General features: G+C 32.8%; 1 protein-coding gene across 1 annotated transcript in view; it reads left to right on the top strand.

Moving 5' to 3' along the window:
* Positions 1 to 27,325, top strand: part of LRRK2 (leucine rich repeat kinase 2) — a 135,435-nt gene that overhangs the window by 54,214 nt on the left and 53,896 nt on the right. The window contains exons 20-31 of the mRNA XM_004441150.3: positions 2,050 to 2,238; positions 7,601 to 7,719; positions 8,327 to 8,396; positions 9,164 to 9,381; positions 12,015 to 12,265; positions 12,551 to 12,699; positions 15,697 to 15,790; positions 18,121 to 18,307; positions 19,444 to 19,625; positions 21,925 to 22,154; positions 22,576 to 22,703; positions 23,921 to 24,139. Of these exons, the coding sequence (XP_004441207.2) occupies positions 2,050 to 2,238; positions 7,601 to 7,719; positions 8,327 to 8,396; positions 9,164 to 9,381; positions 12,015 to 12,265; positions 12,551 to 12,699; positions 15,697 to 15,790; positions 18,121 to 18,307; positions 19,444 to 19,625; positions 21,925 to 22,154; positions 22,576 to 22,703; positions 23,921 to 24,139 (2,036 nt within the window). The remainder of the gene's footprint in view (positions 1 to 2,049; positions 2,239 to 7,600; positions 7,720 to 8,326; positions 8,397 to 9,163; positions 9,382 to 12,014; positions 12,266 to 12,550; positions 12,700 to 15,696; positions 15,791 to 18,120; positions 18,308 to 19,443; positions 19,626 to 21,924; positions 22,155 to 22,575; positions 22,704 to 23,920; positions 24,140 to 27,325) is intronic.

Here is a 27,325-nt window from a genome sequence, read left to right as displayed (position 1 = left end):
TTTTTTCCTAATATTTTGCTATTATACACGCTATTTTAATGTGCATCCTTGTACATAATCTTTTGTGCACATTAAGAATGCCTGAATCATGGCTTCCTATCAGTATATTTACAAACCATTCCTGCCCTCATGAAATCTGGGTGAAAGGTTCTCCTACATGCTCCCGTAGCATCTTATTTCTTACCTATGCTAACACTTATCACATTATGTAATTGTATTTTTCCTTTGTATAATCTACCTTTTGGTAGATTATGTGCACCATGAAGTTCATGTTAGTTTTTTCCATTGTTGTAACCTTAACATATATATTGGTGCTTTGCACATAGTAGATGCTTATTTAATATTTATACTATTGGCAAAAATAAAAATTTGGTAATAAATTATGTTGATAAGCATATGTGGAAACAGGAACCTCACACATTATTAATATGAATTATCCATTAATATTTTAAGTATACATCCATAGTTTTTTGAACCAGCAATATACTGATAGGAATCCATGATGCAGGCATTCTTTTTTTTTTCCAATTGAGGTAACATTGGTCTATAACATTATATGAATTTCAGGTGTACATCATTGTATTTCGATTTCTGTGTAGACTACATTGTGTTCACTGTCCAAAGACTACCATCTGTCACCGTACACCTGTGCCCTTTTGCTTCTTTTGCCCTCCTCCCTCCCCCATCCAGGCATTCTTAATGTGCACAAAAGATTATGTACAAGGATGCACATTAAAATATTATTTATAAAAGCAAACAATTAGGAAAAAAATCCTAAGTATTTCCCAAAAGAAACTATTCAAATAAATCATGGTACATTCATGCAGTGGAATGCCTTGCAATCATTGGGGGAAAAAAAATCTAGCAAATCCAAATGTCTGGATATACAATGCATTATTAAATGAAAAAAAAAGCACAGAACAGAGTTTTTAGTATACCAATGTTGGTGAAAACACAATTGGCATGTGGTAGTCATAAATGCTGGAATATGAAAAGACTATGTCAGGAAAAAACTCCAGAAATGGGTTCCCTGGTTGCCTCTGGGGACTGTGGAAACTAATGAAACATGATTAGATCCATGTTTCCTCACTTCAGCCGATCTCATGTCAACAACCTGCTTACTTTAATCTTTGATTTCTGTTGGAGAGGAATTGTGGGCCCATTGGAGAGGGATGAAGGGAGATTTACCCTTCACTGTATTCCTTTTGTTCTGTTTAAAGTTTTTACCATTGACGTCTTACCTAATTTAAAAAATGTAATAATTTCATTTGATTAATGAGAGGGCATAGCTATAATTTTATTGGTAGCTGGTCTAAGTAAAGAGCATTTTGGATTCATAGCTTTAAAACAATTTTCAGGTGCTGCTTGACTGAATCACATACACGTTATCATGTGAGCTATGAGAGTAATATTTGAAGAAATTTTCCAGGTTATTTGTAGGACAAAGAGGGCTCTGCAAACTTATTTCTTCATAATAGAGCATAATATAAAATGTATTAAAATAGCGAGAAGAGTGTTAACTTTGAAATTCCTTCAAATTTCCCAATAGAATGAATCACTTAGCAAATAGTTCATAACAGTAAGAATATGTCTTATTGAGCATCTTCTATTTTCCAAGCATTGTACCAAACATTTTGTATGCACCATTTCTGTTAACCTTTTCCATCACCCTATGCTGTGTATATTGTTGTCTTCACTTTCCAAGTGAGGACACAGACACTTGAAGAGCTTGTATGTCTTCCAAGTGACTATACTAGGATTTGAGCACAGGCCTGTCTGGCTTCAAAGTCTAGGCCCTTTCCTGAGTCAAGTTAATTTCATAAAGATTCAGTTTTGACACCAAAGCTTCGTGTAAATTTTTATGATTTTTAAAAAATTTAAATTCACTGCCTGCTACTTATGCAATATCACAATTGTGAAGTGACTTTGGAAGTAAGAATAAAAAATTCTCTAGAAGTATGAGAATATATAAGGAACTTTGGTATAATATATGTTTATGTTTGTATAATTCTTGATTTCTAAGTTGCTGGTGTATCTTTTTATTTTTAGATATAGGATCCACCCTAGCAAGAATGGTGATCAGATATCAGATGAAAAGTGCTGCTGAGGACGGAGCGGCCTCAGGCAGTGATAGGAATATTTCTGAAGAAGTACTTGATAAACTTGATGAATGGACCTTCATTCCTGACTCTTATGTGGACAGTGTGTTTGGTCAAAGTGATGATCTGGATAGTGAAGGTATTTATTATTAAAAAAATAGTTCCCTTTATGTTTAAAACACTTACACACTGGCATTGAACAATAGGAGTTGGGATGAAAACCTGATTTAATTCATGTGGAAAAACTTGAGGAAAAATGTGTTCATTATTGGAAATAGTTAATACATACTAATTCCAGTTAAAGCAACAATTGTCCGTAAAATGTATGTCTGCACTACTAAATGTTATAATACTGCCCTTAATTGGTGAATAGTGATGGGTGCATTGGAAACACTCTGACTCAGACTGGAATTGGATTCCATGCTTCATCATTGACTAGATCCTTTTGTGCCTTGTGTAAGCCCCTTACCCTTATTAAAGGTAATGTTGCCAACCTTGCACAATTATTTCTAGGAATTAGAGAAAATGAATGTAAAATGTCTGAGAGAGTGCTTGACAAATAGGAAGTGTTTAATAAAAAATATTTTTATCTTTATTAGAATTAAAAATAATATTAATATTTTAATAACTCACTTGAGATAACTTTAAAAAAATTGACATGGCAAGATGTATAATGACAGTGACTAGGGCCGACATATTTCACATAATGCAGTTTGGTAAAAATGGGATGAGGTACTTTTTTATTAACATAGTGATTGAAAGCTTTGGGTGATAGAATAAAGGTATTTGAGAGGGCAAAAAGTAAGAGTTATTCCAAAATCTCATGTCTCAAGTCCAAGTATTTTTTAAAAGCGACTTTTATTAAAATATAATTAATATAAAATGAAATGCACTCATTTTAAGTATATACTTTCATGGATTTTAAAACATTTATACATCTGTGTAATCAGCACCACTATCAAGTTATGCAACATTTATCTCATCCATAAAAGTTCCTTTATGCCTCCTCACAAAAAATGCCTTGTCTCCCCAAACTTGGGCCCTGGCAACCACTGATCTGCTTTCTGTCACTATAGATTCAGTATTTTCTCAAGTTTCATATAAATAGACTCATACAGTATGTCCTCTGCATGTATGAAGTCTGGCTGTTTTCTCAAGTGGTTGCACCACGTTATACTCCCACTGGCAGTATATGAGAATTCTAGTTGCTCTGCATCCTCATCACACTACAGCACTTGATGTTGTCGGTCAGTTTAATTTTATCCCGTCTAGTGAAGGTGTAGTCCTAGCTCATTTGGGTTTAATTTTCATTTCCCTGATGACTATTGATATTGAGAATATTTTCATGTCCTTATTGGCCATTCATATATTTTCTTTGTGAAGTGTCTATTCAAATCTTCTGCTAACTTTTAATTGAGTTGCTGTCTTATTATTGTATTACGAGTTTTTTATATATTCTAGGTAGAAGTCCTTTGACAGATATATGAATTGCAAATATTTTCTCCCAGTTATAACTTGTTTTTTCACTTTGTTAATGTTATTTTTCAAAGAGCAGAGGTTTTAAATTTTGATAAAGTGCAGTTTTTTAACTTTTTATTTTGTGGTTTGTGCTTTTTCTATCCCACTTAAGAAATCTTGTCCTATCCCAAATTTGTGAATATTTTCTCCTGCGTTTCCTCATAGAAGTGTTAAAATTTTAGCTTTTACATTTAGGTCTGTAATCCATTTGAAATTAATTTTTGTGTATGGTGTCAGTGAAGGATTGACATTTATTTTTTTCCATATAGATATCCAGTTGTTTTAACATCACTTGTTGAAAATACTATACTTCCGCATTAAATTAATGGCATGTTTGTCCAATTTAATTGACCATATAGGTATGGTTCTATTTCTGCATTCTTTATTCTGTGCCATTGATTTATGTCTTTATCCTTAGGCCAGTGCCATACTATCTTGATTATTTTAGCTTAATAGTAGGTCTTGAAATCAGATGGTATAAGTCTTTTGGTGGTGTTCTTTTTCAAAATTGTTCTCACTATTCTAGGTTCTTTGCATTTCCATATATATTTTGAATCAACTAATTAATTTTATGCTGGGATTTTTATTAGAATTAAATCTCTCTATATATTTAATGTATAATTAATATATAAATAATATATTACTATTATAGAATATAGAATTAATGTATAAATAATAATTTCTTTAGAGTAAATCTATAAATAAATTTGGGGAAATTGATGTCTTAATAGTATGAGTCTTCTGACATATAAATGAGATATATATTTCCATTTATTTGTCATTTAAAGTTTCTCTCACCAGTGTTTTGTATTCCATGTTTTTTGATGCTATTGTAAATAGTATTGTATTTGAATTCCAATTTCCAATAATTCACTATTGGTGTATAGAAAAACAGTTGATTTCTTTGTATATTAATGTTGTATCCTATGGAGTTGCTAAACTCATGAGTTTTAACAACTTTTTGTTGACTCCATAGAATACTCTATGTTCACAATAATGTCATTTGCTAATAAAGACAAATTTACTTCTTCCTTTCTAATTCATATGTCTTTTTTTCTTGTCTTATTGCACTGGCTAGGACCTCCAGTACTATGTTGAATAGATGTGGTAAGAGTAGGCATTGTTCCCGGGTTTCCAAACTTAGGGGAAAGCATTCAGTCTCTCATCATTAAGTATGATGTTATTTGTATTTTTTTTCATAGATACCCTTCATTAGGTTGAGGAAGCTCCTTTCTATTAATTGTTTGCTGAGCCTTTTTATCACTAGTGGAAAATGCTTTTCTGCATCTGTTGACATGGGCATATTTCCCTCCTTTGTTCTCTTATTATGGTTAATTACATTGATTGATTTTCTAATGTTAAACCAAACTTGCATTTCTGGGGTAAATCTCACTTGGTTATGGTGTGTTACCCTTTTTTTATATTATTGGATTTGATTTTCTAAAATTTTGTTAAGGATTTTGCATCTATGAGGGATATGTAGTTTTATGTTTCCTTGTAATTATGAGAGTAATCATAGCCTCTTGAAATGAATTGGGAAACATTCTCAACTCCACTATTTTCCAGAAGAGTTTGTGTGTAGGAGATGTATTATTTCCTTCTTAAATGTTTGATAAGATTCACCAGTAAAGCCATGTAGGTATGGAATTCTTTTGTGGGGGGAGATTTTTAATTATAAATTTAATAACTTTAATATATTTATGATTATTTTGATTTTCAATTATTTCTTGCTTCAGTTTTTGTAATTCATGACTTTGAAGGAATTTGTCCATTTCACATAAGCTGCCAAATTTATTTGTTTAATGTTATTTGTAGTAATTCTCTTATTATCCTGTTAATGTTTGTAAGATTTGCAGTGATATCTGGTCTTTAATTCTTGACATTGGTAATTTGTGTCTTTCCTTTTTTTTCTTCTTCAGTCTAGCTCAAGGTTTATCAAATTTATTGATCTTTTCAAAGAATCAGGTTTTTGTTTGATTGATTTTTCTCTATTGTTTTTTCATTGATTTTTGCTCTAATCTTTATTTCCTTTGTTTTACTTATTTTGATTTTATTTGGCTCTTCTTTTTATAGATTCTTAACATGGAAGCTTGGAACGCTGATTGTTAGAACTTTCTTATTTTATAATATAAACATTTAAGACCATACAGATCCTCTCAGCACCACTTTAGCTGCATCCCACAATTCTAATATATTCTGTTTATATTAAATTTTGAAAATTTTCTAATTTTCTTGGTGATTTTTTTTTTGACTCATGAGTTAATTTAGAACAGCATTATTTATTTTCCAAATATTTGGAGATTTTTTACCAGATAACTTAATCTTATTGGTTTCACATTTAACTTTTTTGTGGTCAGAGAACCCACTCTGATGATTTCTAACCTTTTAAATTTATTGAGACATGCTTTGTGGACTACCATATGGTCTATCTTGGTGAATGTTCCATGTGCAATTTAAAAGAATGTGTATTCAGCTGATGTTGGGTCACATCAATTAGGTCAAATTGTTTGTTAGTGTTTTTCTGTATCTTTACTGATTTTTCTGTCTACTTGTATTTGAAAAAGAAGTGTTGAAATTGTAATGTTGGATTTGTTAATTCTCCTTTCAATTCCATCAGTTTAAGCTTTGTGTATTTTGAAGCTCTGTTATTGGGTACACAAAGATTTAGGATTGTAATTTTTTTTTTTTTTGATGACTTAAGCTCCTTATATTGATCCAGGTTTGCATCTAGTATCATTTCCTTCCTCTTGAAGAACTCTCTTTTACATTTCTTGTAGTGCAGATCTGTGGGAAACCTCTATGCAGATTACTGGAGCTCTTTTTCCATGACTCTGCCCCACAACTCCCAGCTAAATTAGTCTCCATGAATGTTGATGTCCAGCTCCTCATCTCAGGAAAGCCATTGGGCTTTGTTTAAATTCTTTCTCCTTGTGCCTATGACCCTTAAATTGCCTCCAGGCAGAAAGCCGGGGTGATCATAAGGTTCACACAGTTTGTTTCTTTTCATTCAGGAGTTACACAGTCCTGCACTGTCTGTTGCTCAATGTCTGAAACCAGTGATTTAAAATATTTTGTCCGATTTTCTAGTTGCCTGTAGGGGGAGGTTAAGTTTGGTGCTTGTTATTCCATCATGACTAAAAGAAGAATTCTCTTTAAGTGTTTTTAAATAAGGGAAAACATTAGAAATGCTAACATAATAATAGTTGATTTTTGGTTATGTAGATTTTATAATTTGTTTTGACACTTAAAATTAATTCTTTATGCTTCTAACATAAAGAGTGGTAGAATTTAAAATTTCAGTTTTTCAGCAATGCCTCCACATTATTTATCCTTAATAATATGATTTATTTATTGATCCTTATTTTCTTGATAATCCATAATTTTAAAATTAGTTCTCATCTCTTCTCTCTCAAAACAATATTGCCAGCTAAACTCATTGTGTTTATTTTAATGTCATTTCATAAATGAAATCGTAAAATATAAAAAAACAAATAGATTGCTGAATGTTAAATAATGAAAGTGTGATTCCAATATTTAAAACAAGATTTGAAAATTTTTAAGAAAAATTCAGAGAAATAGAAAAGAATAACATTGATCAGACTTGTGTATAAACTTTCTCTGCTTCCTGTACATGTATGTATTTATTATAGCGTGTGTAACTATTTTTTTATTTGGCTCTTTCCTACTGTACTATGAGCTCATATGAGGCGTGGATTATTTTTCGTGCTTATCTTTATCCGGCACTTACTCAATGTCTAGTCTATGACAGCCATTCAATAAATATTTATGGAAGAAGAAAAATGTGGTTGAATTTGGAAAATGAAAAGCCAACATGTGTATCGTTTCTGTTTTAAAGATATTACAATGGGAATTGGGCAATTTCCATTAATGAAAATGTGTTTAATATTTTATGATTAAACTGTGATACTAGCGTCTTATGATTGAGTCAATGTTTTTTACTTGCCTTTATCATTTAAAAATAGGAAGTGAAGGCTCATTTCTTGTGAAAAAGAAATCAAATTCAATTAACGTAGGAGAACTTTACCGAGATCCTGCGTTGCAGCGTTACTCACCAAATTTGCAAAGGCATTCCACTTCATTGGTAAGTTAAATTGTGATTATGCTGTGTGTTTTGTTACTGACATTCTCTTGATAACTGAAATTATCTGCCAAAGCTAGGAGCTATTGGTGCAGAAATTCCCTAATTCCCTGATATATGAAAACATTATATACCGAATATATATATAGATAATTTTATATATCATATATAATTTTAAATTTATTTTAAATTATAAATTTATTTTAAAATATGTTCTTATTTATATATTTATATTTATTTAAATATATTTATATTTTTATACTATTACATATAATATATATTATTAAATATAAATATTTAAGTATATTTATATTTATTTAAAATATAAATTTATTTTAAATTGTAAATTATATATAATTTTAAATTTACATTTGTAGACTCTTGGGGCATATATGTTAACTAAATTTCAAAATGGTTTTACCGTTTTTTCTTTTGATAGCTTCATGTCTATGGAGCCCAGGCTAGATCTATGTCTTATGGTGTGGCTTGGTCCCATGAATACTTTAGCTAGAAATCTTACAGTGATTCCTAAGGAAACTAGGTAGGAAAATGTTCTCTTTGCTTCAAAAAATGACAGTGATTTTGTTATAAACATCTATTTGCTTAATAGGGACCCATTTTTGATCAGGAAGATTTACTGAGGCAAAAAAGAAAAAAATTGTCTTCAGATGATTCACTCAGTAAGTATTTGGCAGTAATCATAAGTAAATAGATATTTTGAGCAGAATACAGTACTTTGTTAAATTTCCTCTGATTGTTCAAATTTTCTTGGTGCCAACTTCATCTTACATAACTTTCAAATTATATTTACCTAGTGATTCCACAGACTGTAGAAAAATAAAATACAATTATAGATTTAAAAATTTACCTTTTATGATGTTATTTAGGACACTTTTATCCTTTCTACTGTTTTTCTGAAATGTAAATAATACCCTCACCAATGCCACTCTTCATCTCTTTCTCCAGGTCTATTATTATTATTATTGTTTTTTTATTTTTTGCTGAGGAAGATTCACCCTGAGCTAACATCTGTTGCCAATCTTCCTCTTTTTGCTTGAGGAAGATTCACCCTGAGCTAACATCTGTGCCAGTCTTCCTCTATTTTGTGTGTGGGTCACCCCCACAGCATGGCTGCCAATAATGTGGTGTAGGTCCACACACAGGAACCGAACCCGGGCCACCGAAGCAGAGTGCTCTGAACTTAACCACTAGGCCACGGGGCGGGCCCCAGGTCTATTATTTGTTTATACTACTTATACCACCTGATTAAATATTTATTATTTACTTTCCATCTCTGCCACTGGGATGTAAGTTCCATAGTTTCTTATTCTGCTGAATCTCCAGTGCCTTGAAGATAGCCTGACACTAGTGGCTGATCAATAAACATTTACCATGTGAACTTAAATTACTTGCTTATATTTCCATTTCTGTTTGTTTTTGACAAAAGGGTCATCAAAACTTCAATCCCATACGAGGCATTCAGACAGCGTTTCTTCCCTGGTTTCTGAGAGAGAAAATATTACATCATTAGACCTTTCAGCAAATGAACTAAGAGATATTGATGCCATAAGCCAGAAATGCTGTATAAGTGGTCATTTGGAGCATCTTGAAAAGCTGGAGCTTCATCAGAATGCACTCACGAACTTTCCACAACAACTATGTGAAGTAAATTGAATTTATCATATAACTCTCAGGATATTTGAAGAGCTTTTTGCCTTTATATCTAACTTGCATGGCTAAATCTTTAAAAAGAAGGTTCTACTTTTGTGTCATTGGACAGTAATTCCCCTATTCTTTTGGTTTTCACCTGAGTATCTTAGTCTGTGTGGAGTTCAGAAACATCTTTGAAGGCAGGCATGGAAATGGAGATCTGATTTAAAAGGAATTCTAGGTTCTGTCCTGATGATACATGGTACTACATGTTAAAGTCTATCAAGGCTATGTGTTAATTATACCTTCAGTTATTTAATTCTAGTAAGACAACTTGAACTGTTTAAATTAAGTTAGAGTAGAATTAGACCGGGTTTGGTGGTACTGGCTCTGACTCAGCTACCAACTGTATGACAATAAGAACAGGCTACTCTGACTGCTCTAAACCTTCATTTTGTGATGTGCGAAATACAGAGGCCCAACTAAACTGTCCCTAAGGCATTTATTGAGTTTTAAAATTACATGCAACTTAAAAATTGACTTTTTTGCTCAATAAAAAAAATTTTTGTTTTAAAAATTAAAGTATAAAATAGTCTGTTGATAGGGTAGTCCTCTGAATATTGACTTTGTTCATCATTTTTATGTCCTAAGGATCCGAAATCAAAGAAGATATACTGACAAATTAAAATGATCTTAATACAAATGTTTAAATTATTAAACTGAATTCTTGGATTGAATTGCAAAGTTTGATAAAGAATTATATCTGTTTTTTTTCCCTCAAAACTAGTTGTGTTGTAAATGCATTTTCTAGCCTATAAAATTTACCGTAATTTTGAGACATATTAAAAGCAACATTGCATGATTTTTAAGTATATTTAAGTGGTGTCTTTCCTCTAAAGTTTCTGTATCTGGAGAGAGAGAAGAAAGAAAGATAACCTCTCTCCGACCCCGGTGTCTAAATGTGTCCTCTCTTTCTCCTCCTCCTCTTTGCCTGATTAAATCCTCCAAGTAACAAGGGTCTCAGGTTAAATGTCACTTCCTTACCCTCTGCTTCTGTTCTTCCTTCCAAACAAGGTTGGCTACCCACCTGGTTTATATTTCCATGGCACCTTCACTTATAAATTTTGATCTAAGGCATATTGTTGTCACCAAATTGCGGACTCCTTGAGAGCAGGAACTGTTTCAGGCTTGTTCATGTCTATCCCTAGTGCCTAGTAAGGTCTGACATATGGTAGAAACTTACTAATTCCTGAAGGAATTAATGACGGACACTTGGTAGACAGTCAATAGATATTTGTTAAAGAGTAAGTATAAGAAAACTAGAATTTAGCTTAGCTCAAACAAAGAGAAGGTGAAGAGAGCATGACAAGGTGAGATACATTAGGTCTTTCAAAAACTGGACCAGCTCAGAACCTTCTCTTAAGGAAATTTCAAGTAGACACCACTAGGTGGCACTTTTTGTGTTACTGCTTGTAACCGTGTCTCTTTACAAGAAAAATTCCTGATTAAACCTCGGGAATAAATAATTTAAAAATCTTTCCTTCTGGGGCCGGCCCCGTGGCTTAGCGGTTAAGTGCTCGTGCTCTTCCACTGGCGGCCCGGGTTCGGAACCCCGGGAGCATACTGTCACACCGCTTCTCCGGCCATGCTGAGGCCACGTCCCACATACAGCAACTAGAAGGATGTGCAACTATGACATACAACTATCTACTGGGGCTTTGGGGGGGAAAAAAAAAGAGGAGGATTGGCAATAGATGTTAGCTCAGAGCCGGTCTTCCTCAGCAAAAAGAGGAGGATTAGCATGGATGTTAGTTTAGGGCTGATGTTCCTCACCAAAAAAAAAAAAAAAAAATCTTTCCTTCTGAGTAATCTGGTAGGATCTGAAACAATGGTAGGAATTTTGAGATAGCTTCTGGGGCAAAGATCTGTTAATAAGCCTTTATAATCACTTCAAACTCTTTAGAATTCCCTGTGATGATAAATATATTGATATATAAAAAGGAGCATAGAGAAGTGATTATTTTGTGTATTTTAGCCATTTGACAATAATCCATACCAAAGATTTAAAAAATTGACATAATATGTAAATGGAAGGTTTGCTATTATCATAGTAAAATTAGAAATGCTCAAATATAGCAAATAGAGATTTAAACAAAAAGTTCCATAAAAAAAGGAGGTTCTAAAATGAAACGTGTATTATATACAATGATTGCTTTTATGGCTAAATCTTATTTATATTAAAATATATAACAATTTCTAAAAGCCAGTAATTAAAAAAATGTATTCCCAAGATTATGTTGTACTGCTTATGCATTAATCCATTAGTTCAAATATTTGTTGGGGCCTTTTCTGTTTCCATTTCACTCTTTGCAGGAATAATTTATAAAAAAGATGGATTAAACTCTTTATCTTATTTTTATGAACCTTGTTTTGACAATCTACCTGTTATATTTTCCATGGTTTTACACATTTTATAGCAGAGATGGTTTGACCCGTCAGTATACTGAAGTTCTCTTGTGGATTGTTTTCAATTTTTTTTGAAAATTCTTAGTGGTTGTAGTTACCAGAGATATGGAAGGCAGAAATATTAGTTAAACTTAAGGTCCTCCTATGGTTCATTTTAGAATTTTAAAATATTGTCTTTCCAGACTCTGAAGTGTTTGACGCATTTGGACTTGCACAGTAATAAGTTTACATCATTTCCCTCTTACTTGTTGAAAATGAATTGCATTGCCAACCTTGATGTCTCTCGAAATGACATTGGCCCCGTGGTAGTTTTGGATCCTGCAGTGAAGTGCCCGACCTTGAAGCAGTTTAACCTGTCGTATAATCAGCTGTCTTCTGTTCCTGAGAACCTCAGTGATGTGGTAGAGAAACTGGAACAGCTCATTTTAGAAGGGTAAGAGAGGGGTTCATGGAAGACAAAGGGTTGCCTTACATTAAAGTTTCATAAGGTTGACAAATATGCTGACATTATTTCTATAGTAATGAGTTTTAAACAGTAACATGATAAAAGACAGGCAATTAATATTACAGCTTCTATCAATCAAGTTAAATTTTCACAACTAATTTTAAAATTAATATATCTGCTTTGATGCTATTCTTTGAAGGCAAATTGTTTTGATTTTTTTCCCCAAAGCGTATGAATTTATGCAATTTAATCCTCATTTTGTCTCATGACTAGAAATAAAATATCAGACATATGTTCCCCCTTGAGTCTGAAGGAACTGAAGATTTTAAACCTAAGTAAAAACCACATTTCATCCCTGTCAGAGGACCTACTTGAGGCGTGTCCTAAAGTGGAGAGTTTCAGTGCCAGAATGAATTTTCTTGGTAAGTATTCTGCGTGAGTCTCCTTCTTACCGATCCTTTTGTGTATTAGAGGATGAGTCTTGTATGGAAGTTTTAGGTGGGGATTTAAAGGTGGCATTTCAGTTTAAATATTACACTGGAGTTTCAAATATGAAGTTAACAGATTGGTGATAAAAAGAAATGAGCTGTCAAGTCCTGAAGACATGGAGGAAGCTTAAATGCATATTGCTAAGTGAAAGAAGCTAATCTGAAAAGGCTATTTACTGTATAATTTCAACTATATGATATTTTGGAAAAGGCAAAACTGTGGAGACAGTAAAACAATCAGTGACTGCCAGGAGTTTGGAGGGAGGGAGAGAGGGATGAATAGTGGAGGAGGGGGACTATTTAGGATGGGGAAACTATTCTGTATGGTACTATAATATGGATACATATCATTATACATTTGTCAAGACCTATAGAATGTACAACACAGAGTGAACTGTATTGTAAATTTGGACTTTAGTTAATCATAATGTATTAATATTGGCTCATCAATTGTAACAAATAAATTATGCAAGTTGTTCATAATAGGGAAAAAATATGTATATATGGTGGTGATGGTGAGGGGAGGCGGGTATATGGGAACTCTCTGTACTTTCTGCTCAATTTTTCTTTCTGTAAACCTAAAGCTGCTCTAAAAAATAGTCTACTTTTTAAATATTAAAAAATTTAAAAAATTTATGTTAAAAATAATTTACCAGGTTATTATTGTCATAGGCTAAAATGACAATATTTTGGACTACAAATAGTCATTTAACTTTGGTTCTTTTTAGTCTACAAGACTAAAAATGCATATGGTTGCCTGAGCTGGTTGAGCAGGAATGCTGTTTCCTACTGAAGTTTCTTCATCAATATTTTGGAGTACAATTACTGTTCTTGTTTTTTTAGAAATAAATATAATCATCTAACAGTTTTCAAATTAGTAAGATTAATGTGTATTCATTGAGTTCTTGCTTTGTGCAAGATATTACAATAATACACAATATGATCATCTCTTTTATTAAAAGTCATGGAATACTCTAGGTTCTCTTAGCACATGAGATAACAGGGAATTATGTTCGTTTGTAGCCTGTCTGAACATTCTAATATTAAGGGACAAAATACTTTTATGGCAGTAAACAAGAACTCCCCATATTTTATCTTCCTTAATGGAGGCCACATGCACTTTGCCAGCCACGTGACTATTCTATACCTGACTCAGTAAAATAGTTTTTAATACTGTTTAATAGCAGAATACAGTTTGACTACTTATTTTAAAATATTTTGTTTTGTCAGAACTTTCAGAAACTAATAATGATGAAAGCCATGTTAATTTGCATACTATTTTCCTCCTTTCTCCCTTCCTCTCAACTTCCTCTAATATGGACCATGTTCTTATCATGAGCCTGAAACTGGGGATGGAGTGATTCACTCACTAGTGAGCAAAGCAAACCCAGTCTGTCCTTAAGGAACATGTAGTTAAGTTCAGAAGACAGGTATTAAATAATTATTACGAATAAATGTAATTGTATAGAGTGCTTACTGCTGTGAGGAAAAGGTTCAGGATGCTCCGAGGGTACCTCAGGGGTATCTGATCAGATATGGAGGCGGAGAAGCATCTCTATGTCTGTGACGTTTAAGTTGGTTCTGGAAAGAGGAGCATCCAAAGGACCCTGAGGCTTGGTTATGGTCAGTATGTCATCTCAGCTGAGTCTCACAAAAATCCTATAGGGTAGGACAGGTACGATGTCTGCTTGACTAATTGAGGAAATGGAAGCACCGAGATTTTTGTGTAATATGTTCAGGGGCATAGAATTAATTAACTAGTTGTGAAAGTTTGAATAGACTTAAGTTCAAAAATCTGTTTGCTTTGTACTACACAACTTTAATAGTTTAGACGTGGTCTTATATTTGGGAAGATGCCCTATGGAGGTGATAGCTGAGTGGGACCATTATTAAATATAATCCCATGTGAAATGAAGTTTCAGTTCTTTGATTTTATAAGAATCTTTTCCACACAGAATCTGAACCTCAAGACTCTTAATTCTTAAGTGGAGACGCATTTCTGCTAATCTATTTTGCCACAAATACTTTTTGGAAATAGACGAGGTATAGCATGTACCTTTCTGCTTCTCAGGAAGACAGCTTCTAGCAGTGTTCAGGAACATTTTGACCCTTGAAGATTTTCTAGATAAAGTATAACCCATATTTTTAACCTTGAAAATGACAAGAAATAATTTCTCAAGCCACTTGCATAAAACCATAGATTTTTGGATCGCTAAAGAATCTCAGAGTTCATCTGGTCCAGCTGCTCTATTTTACAGATGAGAAAACAGGCTGTATATGATTTGCTCAGTTTCTAAAACTGTGTTCTACAGAATTTTATTCCTTGGAGGTACCTTATACTATATTTCCCTCTTGGAAATTCATAAAATATGCCAGAATACTGAGAACCTTGAGATATTTCACTTTATTTTACTTGATGTTTCTCCAATCTCTTGAGATCCTATGATCAAAGAATACTTTTATTAAGTAATATTCATTATTATTCTATAGAACACTCTTTATGAGATGGTACTATAAATAATTTTTATCTTTATATTGTGGATTAGTAAAGTATTCAGAAGTGTTTTATCGTTGATACTTAAGAGTGATTTGAGTTAATTGATAATGTATGTCACATAATATCACACATAATTTGAAATGAATATTCTAATAATTTTTACTTTGTACAGATGTTGGATAGATGAATTTATTTTTAGACACTTGTTTAGCTTTCAAGTTAAAAGATTTTATATGTATGGTATATTATTTTAATGTTTAGTGGTAGTATTAAGGATATTACCTTATTTTAAAGATAGATTTTTTTATTGTTAGTGTAAGAATAGAAATTAAATTAAGTGACAGGTCATTGGTAACTGTTCTTATTATAGACTCTAGTGGATCTCCAGTTAAAACAATTAAAATGTCCATTCTCCCATTTCTCTTTTCTGTTAGCTGCGATGCCTTTTTTGCCTTCTTCCATGACAAGCCTAAAATTATCTCAAAACAGATTTACGTGTGTTCCAGAAGCAGTTTTAAATCTTCCACAGTAAGTTTATGATTTTAATTTTAAAACCGCATGAGCTGGAGGAGACCCTTCAGAGACATAGTTTTGATTTAGGCATAGAAATGTAATTGATTTCTAAACCTACTTAGCTTCATGCTTTTAAATCTATGAATGTTTGACTTGTACTAGACAAAAGACTCAAGTTATTACGTGGACTTTTTTACTTTTATATTAATTTAGTGTGCTATTGTGTACAAACAATTTAAGATTATTTAATTGTTGTATTATAATCAAATGAGATTGCACTGGCTATCACTTTAACTTTTAAAATTTCACTTGCTCTGAGAGTTTATGTTGCCAGGATACTGTTAACTTTGAAATTATACTTAAGTTATGTTTGGGTGACGTGTTTGGTGAAGATTAGGACAATTTATGTAGTTCCTGGTATTTGGGGATATTTTTGGTTAATTTCCTTAAAAACAAAAGCTTCCTGTTAACTACAAATTCAGGCATTAATTAGATTTCAACTATGTGGTCATCTTAAATACTATTCTAATTATGTTATACATTATAAACCGAATCCGTAAGTGCATATGTGCAGATATATACATACACAGGCAAATAATACTTAGCCATACTTATAATCTTAGCCATAGAAGGTGTCAGACAGACACCTTAGTTAATAGTTCATTTAAATCTAGCTTTAGAATATGTCAGACACTGTTCTAACTGCTCAACAGTGGATCATCTCTTTAATCTTCCTAAGAATCCTATGAAATAGCTACTGTTATCATCTCCACTTTATAATGAGAACATTGTTTCATTAGAGAAATGAGGTAACTTGCCCAAAGTCACAGTTGTTAAACACTGGTGGTTCAACTTCAGACTCTTCAATTCTCACATACAAGAACCTATAGAATACAGGTGGTCCTATATTTTAAATATAGTGTATTCCTGAAAATGTGTTTGAAAGCCAAATATTTATAAAAGATGATTAGAAGATACATGCCATAAAGAAGTTTCCTTTTTGGAGAACTAAAAATATTATCCAGTCCCTAATTACTACACGTTTAGACACCATCTTCAGGCATACATTTCCAGCATTTTATATGTATTTCTTTAAATTTATTCTTTTGTTTCACAAATGCGCATGCAGTTGGCCAGCTTAAGTCTCCACTAAGGCTAAAAGGCACTGCTTTTGAACGACCTGGTGATTCTCAGCTTTGTCTCAATTGCATTGTTTGTTTGACATGCATGTCTTGTCTCCAATACAGTCAAATTAATTTTCTTGTTTTCACACATTTTTATAAGATAACTAGGGCAAAATCTACTATCATTTAAAAGTAACAGCAAAAATGTGCAGATCTGAATCTTTGTCTAGCAGGCAGTACAGCTATGTGAGCTTAAAATTAATTCATCATGCTTCAAATATGCTGCATGAAAGGGCTCAGTATGTAGTTGGGAAAGTCCAGTCAGCCTTTTACATAGTCAAATACACCACGATCACTGACTATCTTTATTCTTCCTGCACACATACACTTGTATGTGACATATGTTTTTCTGCTATTTTCTGCAAATTTTGGGTAGGGTGTTCCTGCGTAAAAGCAACCAGTTTGCATTGAGAGCCTGCTGTATGCAAGGGGTCGTGTTCAGTGTTGTAATATTTATCACACTGAGACAAGCTGGTAAAAGGGTGTGCCCGCACATAGTAATAAGCTCTAGGACCCAACCTCCAAAGAATCCCTCCAGTTATGGGTTAAATTGAAAAGAGAAATGGGGGCTCTATGCATTTACAAATTTACAAAATTTGTACGTCTTGTATAGAAGGCAGGAATTTTAATGACCATTTTTGCCTTGTTAATTATGATTTCTTAGGCATCATAAACATTTGTAAAACACTTGATCTTTCTCTCTTTCTGAGATTGACATTTTTATGTTTCTGAAGTAGGAAAATTAGGACTCAATTTTGTTTTTAATGGTCCTTATTCATTTAAATGTTGTTGCTAGTGAGACGTGTCTTTTTCTAGCCCATATAGACCTATATGTACGCAAAAACCCACATGCATACTTATAGGTAAGTAGTGTTAGTTTTAAAGTTATGTCTGTTTTTGTTTTTTTATTTTTTGTTTCTATTTATTTTTTTTATTGCGGTAACATTGGTTTATACTATTGTATAAATTTCAGGTGTACATCATTATACTTCTATTTCTGCGTAGATTACATCATGGTCACCACCCAAATGCTAATTACAATCCATCACCACACACATATTCCTAATCTTATTCTCACTCTGGTGAAAATTACTTGTGATGTTATTTCACACATTTTGGAAATACTCATTTTGCTTTTATCTTGACATTATATTGCTTTAGCTTGCGGTCCTTAGATATGAGCAGCAATGATATTCAATATCTACCAAGTCCTGCACACTGGAAATCTTTGAACTTAAGGGAACTCTTGTTTAGTCATAATCAGATCAGCATCTTGGACTTGAGTGAAAAAGCAAATGCATGGTCTAGAGTAGAGAAACTACATCTTTCTCATAATAAACTGAAGGAGGTAAGAGGTCATCTTTATTTGTTTAAAATTATTGCCAATTTGATAATATGCTTTTATAATTTGGATAATCACAAATTATCATTTTAAAATCTGTTATTTGATATTTGTTACTTCTTGAATAAGGTCTACTCCTACTCTGAGATAAATGGATTTATTAACAGTGCTTAATTTCCTTAAAAACAATCACCTTTTGTGCTCTATTTTTGAATTATATGAATATATATATTTAATTATGAATGTGTGAAATGCTTTAAGGGTGTCATTTTATCACTAAATCTCTGATCTGTTAACAGACTCCCAGATACTCTACGTTTCTCTAGTTGTCAGCAGGCCTGTGTTTTTCAGCTGACTTTCTCTCCTACATTCTGAAATTTCTGCATTTCTCCACCATGTTACCCCTCACCCAAATGGGCCAGCCTCCTTTGCTTCACTCCATTGCCTCTGTTATAAATCTGAAATTGATTATCCATTCATCTCAGAAAATATTTTTCTTTTGCCAAGTTCAAGCTTATTGCCTATAAAAGCCAAAAAGTATTAAGTGTCTGAAACTGTGAGGTTCAGAATAACTGTGCATATTTTTTGGTATCTGATGTTTTTGCCAGCAAATTAATGTTTTCTATTATGAAAGTAATGAACATTGCTTAAAAATTTGGAACAGAAAAAGGAAAAAACTCCCATTAGGATGCCACCTAAAGTATAAACTTTTAGTTGTGTTTTAAGAACATTAAGTTGTATATAAGTGTGTGATGACTAGATCTTTATAGCTTTACTGAAGAACATAGTGTGAGGGAACAGACTGAAGCCACAGATGATTGGATTTGAATAGCTATAAAGAACTTCTTGACTTTCAATGTTGTGAAGAAATGAAATATTTTTACTAAGGGAGAATGGGTTTTTAAAGATTATAAATAAGAGACATAGATTGTTTGGGGTAAGTCCTTTATACTTATGTTTTTAAACATTTCTTATGAAAACTATGACAAGCCTTTGGAAGGTTTGAGAATTCTGTTGAAAGGTTGTGCAAGTTGCTGATGAGATCTCTGAGCCTTTCTTGTTTCCTGTCAGCATCTTGTTTCTTGGCAGCACACGTTTCTTCCTTCCCACCAACAGGATTTGCCTCTTTTTGTTTCATTAAGATTCCTCCTGAGATTGGCTGTCTTGAAAATCTGACATCTCTTGATGTTAGTTACAACCTGGAACTGAGATCCTTTCCCAATGAAATGGGGAAATTAAGCAAAATATGGGATCTTCCTTTGGATGAGCTGCATCTTAATTTTGATTTTAAACATATAGGATGTAAAGCCAAAGACATCATAAGGTTAGATAATTTTATTTCCATTTGTTTTTGTTAAGTTTGTTTCAGATTTCCTCTGTCTGTGACGTTGATGGATATATGGTTAGAATTTAGGAAAAAATGTATAGGACTGTTTAATGTTAATATACTATGTGTCATTTGCCTTTTATTTAATGAGTGGGTTTATATGGTGCCACTGCAGAGCTTTTCATTTCCTCTTAGCCAAGCTAATGTTGAGAGAATGGCTTCTCTTCCTTATCATGTTTTTCAGTAGACATGGACTCTAAAAGAGTATTATTACTATTTGGTCTCTCATTACCAATTATACAATCTAAAGAAGTACAGCAGAATATAGTAACTTCTCAAGGTGCATTTCATATAGCAAATAGTTATCATATGTCTATTATATCTTAAAGCATTATAGTTATTTAAATAATATAAAATCACTAGCTTTGATTTTGTTTATAAGGATGAGTAACCTACTCACCCTGATTTTTTTTGAAACCACCAAAACTTCCCAGGAATCACTGTTTCTGGTCTTTACACTTTACAAACTTCAAATATCTTTGATAATGAACTTTATGCCACTCTTTGTTACCTTTTGAGTATGTTGGTCTTACTGTTACCTACTTATAAAATCATTTATTCCCATTTTTACAAAATTACTCCTATATGTATTTATCTTGCAGGTTTCAGCTCAATTATCACCTCTCAGTGTATCCTTGTCTTGACTGTAATATCCAGCAAGGCAGGGACCATGGCTGTGTTCACTCACTATTTACTTCTTGGCACCTAACACAGAGCCTGGCATACAATTAATAATTGTTGAGTTACCAGTGAACTATACTTACCTAATTCTCCTCTAGTTAAATTTTTGTTAAATTTACATTTAACTTTTTGTCTTTCTTTATGAGGAAAGATTTGGTTTTTTGTCCTCCTGAGGTTGATTTAACTTGAAAGGAAAGAGTTTGTTACCAGCTATGCTAAATACGAGTACCTTTCATCCTACGTAATTATTTCCCATGATTTTCCCTCCTGAAACTGGAAAAGATGTGCACATGAAAATTAGTTCAATTCTTACTAAACATCTAGTAGAACTAGTTTTTAATGTATTATGGTATATTATCAAGCCACTATGGAACTAACTATTTTTAAATGTTTAACATTTTTAGAAAAGACAGACACCTGGAGTAATTTAGCAACTGTAGGCATAATTTGCCTTTTTTAAAGCATGACTTTTTTCAAAGAGTGGTGAATTCTTAATAAATAGACATTTGGACCATTGATTTTCTTGTTTATTGGTGATGAAACAGAACTTAAGTTGTATGTGAGAGAATGACTGATTTCGGTAATAGCAGGCACAAGATCTGATCTGTCGGATCTTACTTTCTAAAGCCTAAAAGAAATCAAGAAAAGTAATGATGCCTTTTGTTCAGATTATCAGGAATGTTGGTCAGAGTCCTATTAGTTATGAGAATAGATCAGTCAATATTCCCTAAAATTCACATATGATTTAGTTTGCATCTCTAATTTTAAACTGTGGCAACATTTTAACGGAGTTAAACTATATCTTTCTATACGCATTATATTTTTGAGAACATTTAAAATCTACTATTAATTTAAAGGTGATTTTGTTAGCCACCTACAGCACTTCTAATTAGTTTCAATTATTTTTACATTAAGATTATTAGGAATATCAACATACTATCTGCTGATAGTATAATAGTTCATAAGTATTAATTTATAATGTAACCAATATGATATTGCTATCCATATAATTTATATACATGCAAATATGATATATGTGAATATATACATTATATATACCACATGTGAATATATATGTACACATACACATATATAATGTACCCAATATGACCTCACTATCAAAGTTTAGCGTAGCAGTATGCATATATATGCTACCTTGGTTCTCTCTTATATGGATTTATAAAATTTTATACTTTGTAATTTTTAGTGTTCTATTTGTGTTATTTAAAGAAATACATGTATGTGTGTGTGTATAATTCTAATTAGTATTGCAAGCATATTTTGACATTTTGATTATTTCTGGTGATAGTGTAACAGTCGTTATATTTGATAATGCTGCCAATCATCAACTACACTAACATCACTAACAAAATATATGCATTAACAGTGCATTGGAAGACATGTATGTTATTAGTTATCTAAGCTATGCACTCTTTTGCATACTATATTTTAGAACAGTCTAATATCTAAAAATATTCGATGTGTAAGAATTCACCTATATCTTAAGTACACTGTTCAGCAGTTTATTATTTTATTTTTGTCTTTCAAATACCAGGTTTCTTCAGCAGCGGTTAAAAAAGGCCGTGCCCTATAACCGAATGAAACTTATGATTGTGGGAAATACTGGGAGTGGTAAAACCACCTTATTGCAGCAATTGATGAAAATCAAGAAAACAGATCTTGGGATGCAAAGTGGCACAGTCGGCATAGACGTGAAAGACTGGCCTATCCAAATAAGAGGCAAAGGAAAGAAAGACCTCATTCTAAATGTGTGGGATTTTGCAGGTATTTCTTTCTCTACAATTTTTTATTCACATTTATCTTTTTTTAGAACAGGGATTTAAAAACAGAGTTTTCTCTTCCAATACTCCAAAGAAACCTGGTGGATCCTATGGAATTATTCCAAAGCCATGTATGTCTCCTGATTTTACCCTTGCCACCAGAATGGAGAAGTCCAGGGAGGGAAATGTTAGGAACCGGTAGGTGCCAGTTGAAGCCAAGTAGGTGGTTGGTGGCTGACACATATGCTAAAAGTTGTTAGTCCCCAATAAAAACCCTGTATAATCTTCTAAACATTGTCTGTTGATTACTTTTTCTCTTTTTCATATGCTAAATAGTAGATAGAATCACCTAAAAAAATTTTTTTTTGCAAAAGGTTCTTGCTTGTTATCTGGAAGGCTAAAAAAAGTCTCTAATCTTTATTTAGGTCGTGAGGAATTCTACAGCACTCACCCCCACTTTATGACCCAGCGAGCACTGTACCTTGCTGTCTATGACCTCAGCAGAGGGGAAGCTGAAGTCGACGCCATGAAGCCTTGGCTCTTCAACATAAAGGTCGTCTGTTCTAATTGTTTGAAAATAAAAAAATAATTCTCGTTTTTGTGTCTGTAAAGTAATTTATTTTGGGCAAATGTTTGCTTCAAATAGTCTCTTTAGATAGTTTTTAAATGAAAGTTAGAAGCACTGAAATTTTGAGTTGGGAAATTTTCAGAGTAATTAAGTGGTGACACAAAAATAGTGTGTTCCGTATTGGTGAATGTTATGGATACTTGAACCCTTTTAAGCTATAAAAATTGAAAATATAGATGTTAAACTATTTTTGATCATATTATTTCTTAAATAGAGCATGACTTCCCTAATTTAAAATAATCTGTACTAAAGAAAAGCAATCTGTGCATCACCAGCAATGTCCTCGGTGGCAATTTAGTATGAAGTCCTTCAGATCTTACACTTTTAAATGGTACCAGATTAATATGTTCTCATATTTGGAATATCTTTTTGTAATTTTCCACTTTGTCCCTTACTGTCATGCTGTCAGCTATTTCTTCATGTAATAAAGCTTTTTCAAACTGAGACTAAAGTAAGAGTGACACTCTTTGAATGACACTCCAGTGGACTCTTATGTGAGTCAAGGCTTTAAAAAGGTTTGTGTCGGGACATTTTGGCATGTGTTTTGGCTGTGTATAAGCTTTTTTTGTAATTTTTTAAACTTTTTTTTTCTTACTTTATTATAGTTAGCCAACATGAGCAAATGTTACAGTGACAGTCATACTTGCTTTAGTGGCTTTTTGTTTTCATCACAGACTCCAAATTGAATGACTTTAAAATGAATTCAGAAGATTGAATTTGCAGATAAAGATGAGAAAGTATAAGCCATATTATGTCACTTTGATATAATTTGGGGGCTTATTAAATGCTTGTTTTATTTAGCAGTCCAAAGCACACTTAGAGAATAACCTATTTTAAGGTGTAAAAAAAAAGAAAAGAAAGGAAAAGAAAAGAAAAGAAGAGTACACTACTACTCTTCTATAGGCCTTCTGAAAAGTGGTAATAATTGGATTAAAGGGGGCATAAAAATGACTTTTTAAAAATGTCTTAAGGTTACATTTTTTTGTTAGGTTAAAGGAAAGAAAGTCAGTGATTTTCTTCTTTTTGAAGTCTTTTAATTTCTCATTTCCACTCAAGTGCATGTCGTAGAAAGCAAGTATCAACTGAAACGTAAGCAGTCTTGATTTTGAAATAAACACGAATATTTTGCCTCTCTCCTGTAGGCTCGTGCTTCTTCTTCCCCTGTGATTCTCGTGGGCACACACTTGGATGTTTCTGACGAGAAGCAGCGCAAAGCCTGCATAAGTAAAATCACCAAGGAACTCTTGAACAAGCGAGGGTTTCCCGCGATACGGGATTACCACTTTGTGAATGCCACTGAGGAATCCGATGCTTTGGCAAAACTACGGAAAACCATCATAAATGAGAGCCTTAATTTCAAGGTAATGTGGTTTATGCCGACTGTAGGTTGGCAGATGAATAGAAGTTATTAGTTCTCAGGTTATGCAACTGCTTAGAAACATCAGAAGTCTTGAGAAGAGAACAATTATCTTAAAATTGTGGGGTTTTTTCATAGCTGTAAGCATTAATAAAGTACTTTCAATTTTAAAATTATTTATTTATGCCATACTTCATTTCAAGTTCATAGAAATGGGCATAAAAATAATTAGAGGATCCTGAGAGAAACTAAGAGCATGTCTGAGAGACTGAGAGAATGTTTCTGAGAGAATCTGAGAAAATCTCTTTCCCTTAGTGCTCTTTCTCTTCCAGCTTTCTGTAATGATGGTGTGATCAACAGGATAAAAGTGGATATTCGGGTCTTGGGATCATCTTTCTTCTATTATTCTTTGACTGTTCTTTTTCCATTTGCTCCATTCTTTTGGAATTCCTGTTTTATGCACATCTTGATCTTCTGTGCTGTTCCTTCATGTCTCTTGTCACTGTGATTCTCATTCTGAAGGTCTTTCCCTCAGTATTATGAGAGCTCTTTCATTTGGTCGCCAAGATCACTAATTTGGTTTTTTTAAAGTGTGTAAGCAATATTTTAGTTCATACAAACTGGCTTTTTCATTTTAGGCATTATGTTTTGATTTCCAAAGTTCTCTTCTGGCAAGCCAAATGTAATTCGTAAAGCTTTCATAGAACACAAATAAATTTGTTATCAGGGAGAGCACTTGTTTTTCATTCTTGCAGGAAAAAGAAATCTCTGGTTTCTACAGAAAGCATGGTATAAACGGTACTGAAAAATGCCCTGAATAGTTCAATATGACAAACACAATGGTGAATTTCATTGTTAGCCCCTGTTGACTTAGCTCATTAGTGCTAATGATCAAGGCCATGGCTTATAACTAGGTCTTGTTTTGCCTGGACAGTCCCAGCATAATTATTAATAGTGTCCCACTACATTCTCAAAAGCATTCCAGTTTGGATGATAAATTATATGGTCACCCTGGTTATAACGTGTCCGCCAGTTAGCTTAGTTTTGTTCCATTTTCACAGATTATGCTCCTATTCGAAACCTAATGAGCCACTTCTAAATGTGTTAGTCTTTGTGGTGCCCAGGGAGAGAATTTGCATGTTTGTATCTTTCAACACGTTTATCACAGTCACCAAAAGGTTTTACCAATGGTGGATCAGTAGTGGCATTTCATGTAAGAAGAATGACATATTATTTATTTGCAGATTTTCCTACTCTCTTGTGAAACATATAATTAGAAAGCAATATGATTTTTAAGAAACAAATATACAAAATTCACACATTCAATTAAAATATTCTCTTTTTCCAAGTGATTTTCTTCTGAGGCTATACCTATACTTATAGAACTTTGTTGTTACTTATAATACTTTAATAGCTTCTCTTTCTAACATTGTTGTCAGAGCATACATTATATTTTTAAGCAGACTTCTTGGAGGATGAGTTTGTTTTGAAAAAGCCCGAATTTATTTGAAGCTAAGTTCGTGGATAAAGTGGTTGGTTCATTGAGGTGGACCAGTACTGCTTTAGGCTAATAGCAATATCACTATCAATCAGTAAGACCAGGTTTCTTCCTGCTCTTATAAATGAACTCTGAAGGCAACACCATATAAGGAAGTAAAACAAATGCTTTGAGAAAGGCAGCATAATTTGGAGAAATGTGTATATTGCTAGTGGATGTGCCGTTCTGGCATATTGGTTTGAATATCCATTTGATTGCTTTGCAGGATACTGACTCTTTCAGGATGGCCCAGACCAGATGGCCTACCAGAACTTGAATATTCTTTCCTCCCTGAGTTGCTTCAACTTGTACTCAAATAGCAGCTTTTAATCTACTTGAGATCATTTGTTTTGCCCTCTCATTTGTTTTTCATCTTCTCCTTTTATCTTGACTCTTCTCTAATATTTCCCTGTCTCACTCTTATTAACATATATCTGTGCAGACTCTGGAATAAAAGTTTTTTTTTTCTAGCTGTTGGTGACCCAATAATCAAACTAAAAGGAAAAGTAAGACAAAATAGAGTTCAGTGCCAACAATACCCCTTTCAATCTTTTCCAGCCCCTTAGCAGAGTGGGATCCTTTGCTGGCCCTGTACCCCAGCCCTAGAAAATTCATCCCTTTGCTACTTGATTTGTTTTCTGTGATAACTTTTGTTTATTTCTACATGTAGATTTTCTTCCCTGAGTTAAAACATATACTTCAATCTGAAGTTCTATTTTATCTTAATTTGTAAATGATGAAGAGAGGGAATATGAAAAGTGGAGGTTAGTGGAATTACATTTAATTTTCTGGGGCAAGGGATACATGAAAAGATTTTTGACATGACTGTTTATGGATAAATATGTAAGTAATTGTTATGGTTGCTGTAAGTCAAGCTCCTTAAAGTTCTAGCTGCAAATAGAAAAAGAGCAAATTAAAATTTGTATGTGTGTGTAATAAAGTCCAATTTCTGTTTGTAATAAGTTTGAGAATTTAAATAGAAATTCTGATAGTTATTGGCAGGTAAAAAAGAATATACAAGGATATTTTCCTGGGTGGAGAATGGAGAGAGTTTGCCACCTGGTGGTTCTCAAAGACATTTTAGTTACTATTGTTAGAATTGCATTTCTATTTAAAATTAGATTTTCAAAAAAAAAAAAAAGGTTTGGAAAAGATTTTTGTTATAAAAACTATCATCTTAAGGCCATTCTTTTTAAAATTTTATTTTATGTATTTTTGAATTAGTAGACAGTGATTAAATTCTAAGGGAAACAGACCAAAAATAATCCTCTCACGTCGGAATCATTGGTATTTAGATGACTTGTTATTTTCCCAAGTTCAAGGTTTCATGAAAAAGCATAGCCTGGGTGAGGAGATTTCGTGTTTCTCTCCAGATTTCACTGTTGATATGTACATTCCACTAATATAACATTTTGCAAATGACAAGCACAGAATTTAATATTTTACCTCAGGGTGTGGGTATTTTCATCTAATAAACATGGTCCAAAAGCTCTTGTAATACTTACTGATTTCTTATGCTAGCATATCTCTGCATGTGAATTTAATGTCTTAGAAAATAGAAAATTCTTTACTTATGGTTAGTGATTTATCCTGGGTTTTGCCATGGATTTTCAGGATAGTTAGATAAATATTTCCATACTATTTTATTTGATA

The sequence above is a fragment of the Ceratotherium simum genome, chromosome 17 (assembly GCF_057802395.1).
Source record: "Ceratotherium simum simum isolate JZ-2026a chromosome 17, ASM5780239v1, whole genome shotgun sequence".
Lineage (NCBI taxonomy): Eukaryota > Metazoa > Chordata > Mammalia > Perissodactyla > Rhinocerotidae > Ceratotherium > Ceratotherium simum.
This window is presented reverse-complemented; position numbering and strand designations above follow the sequence as displayed.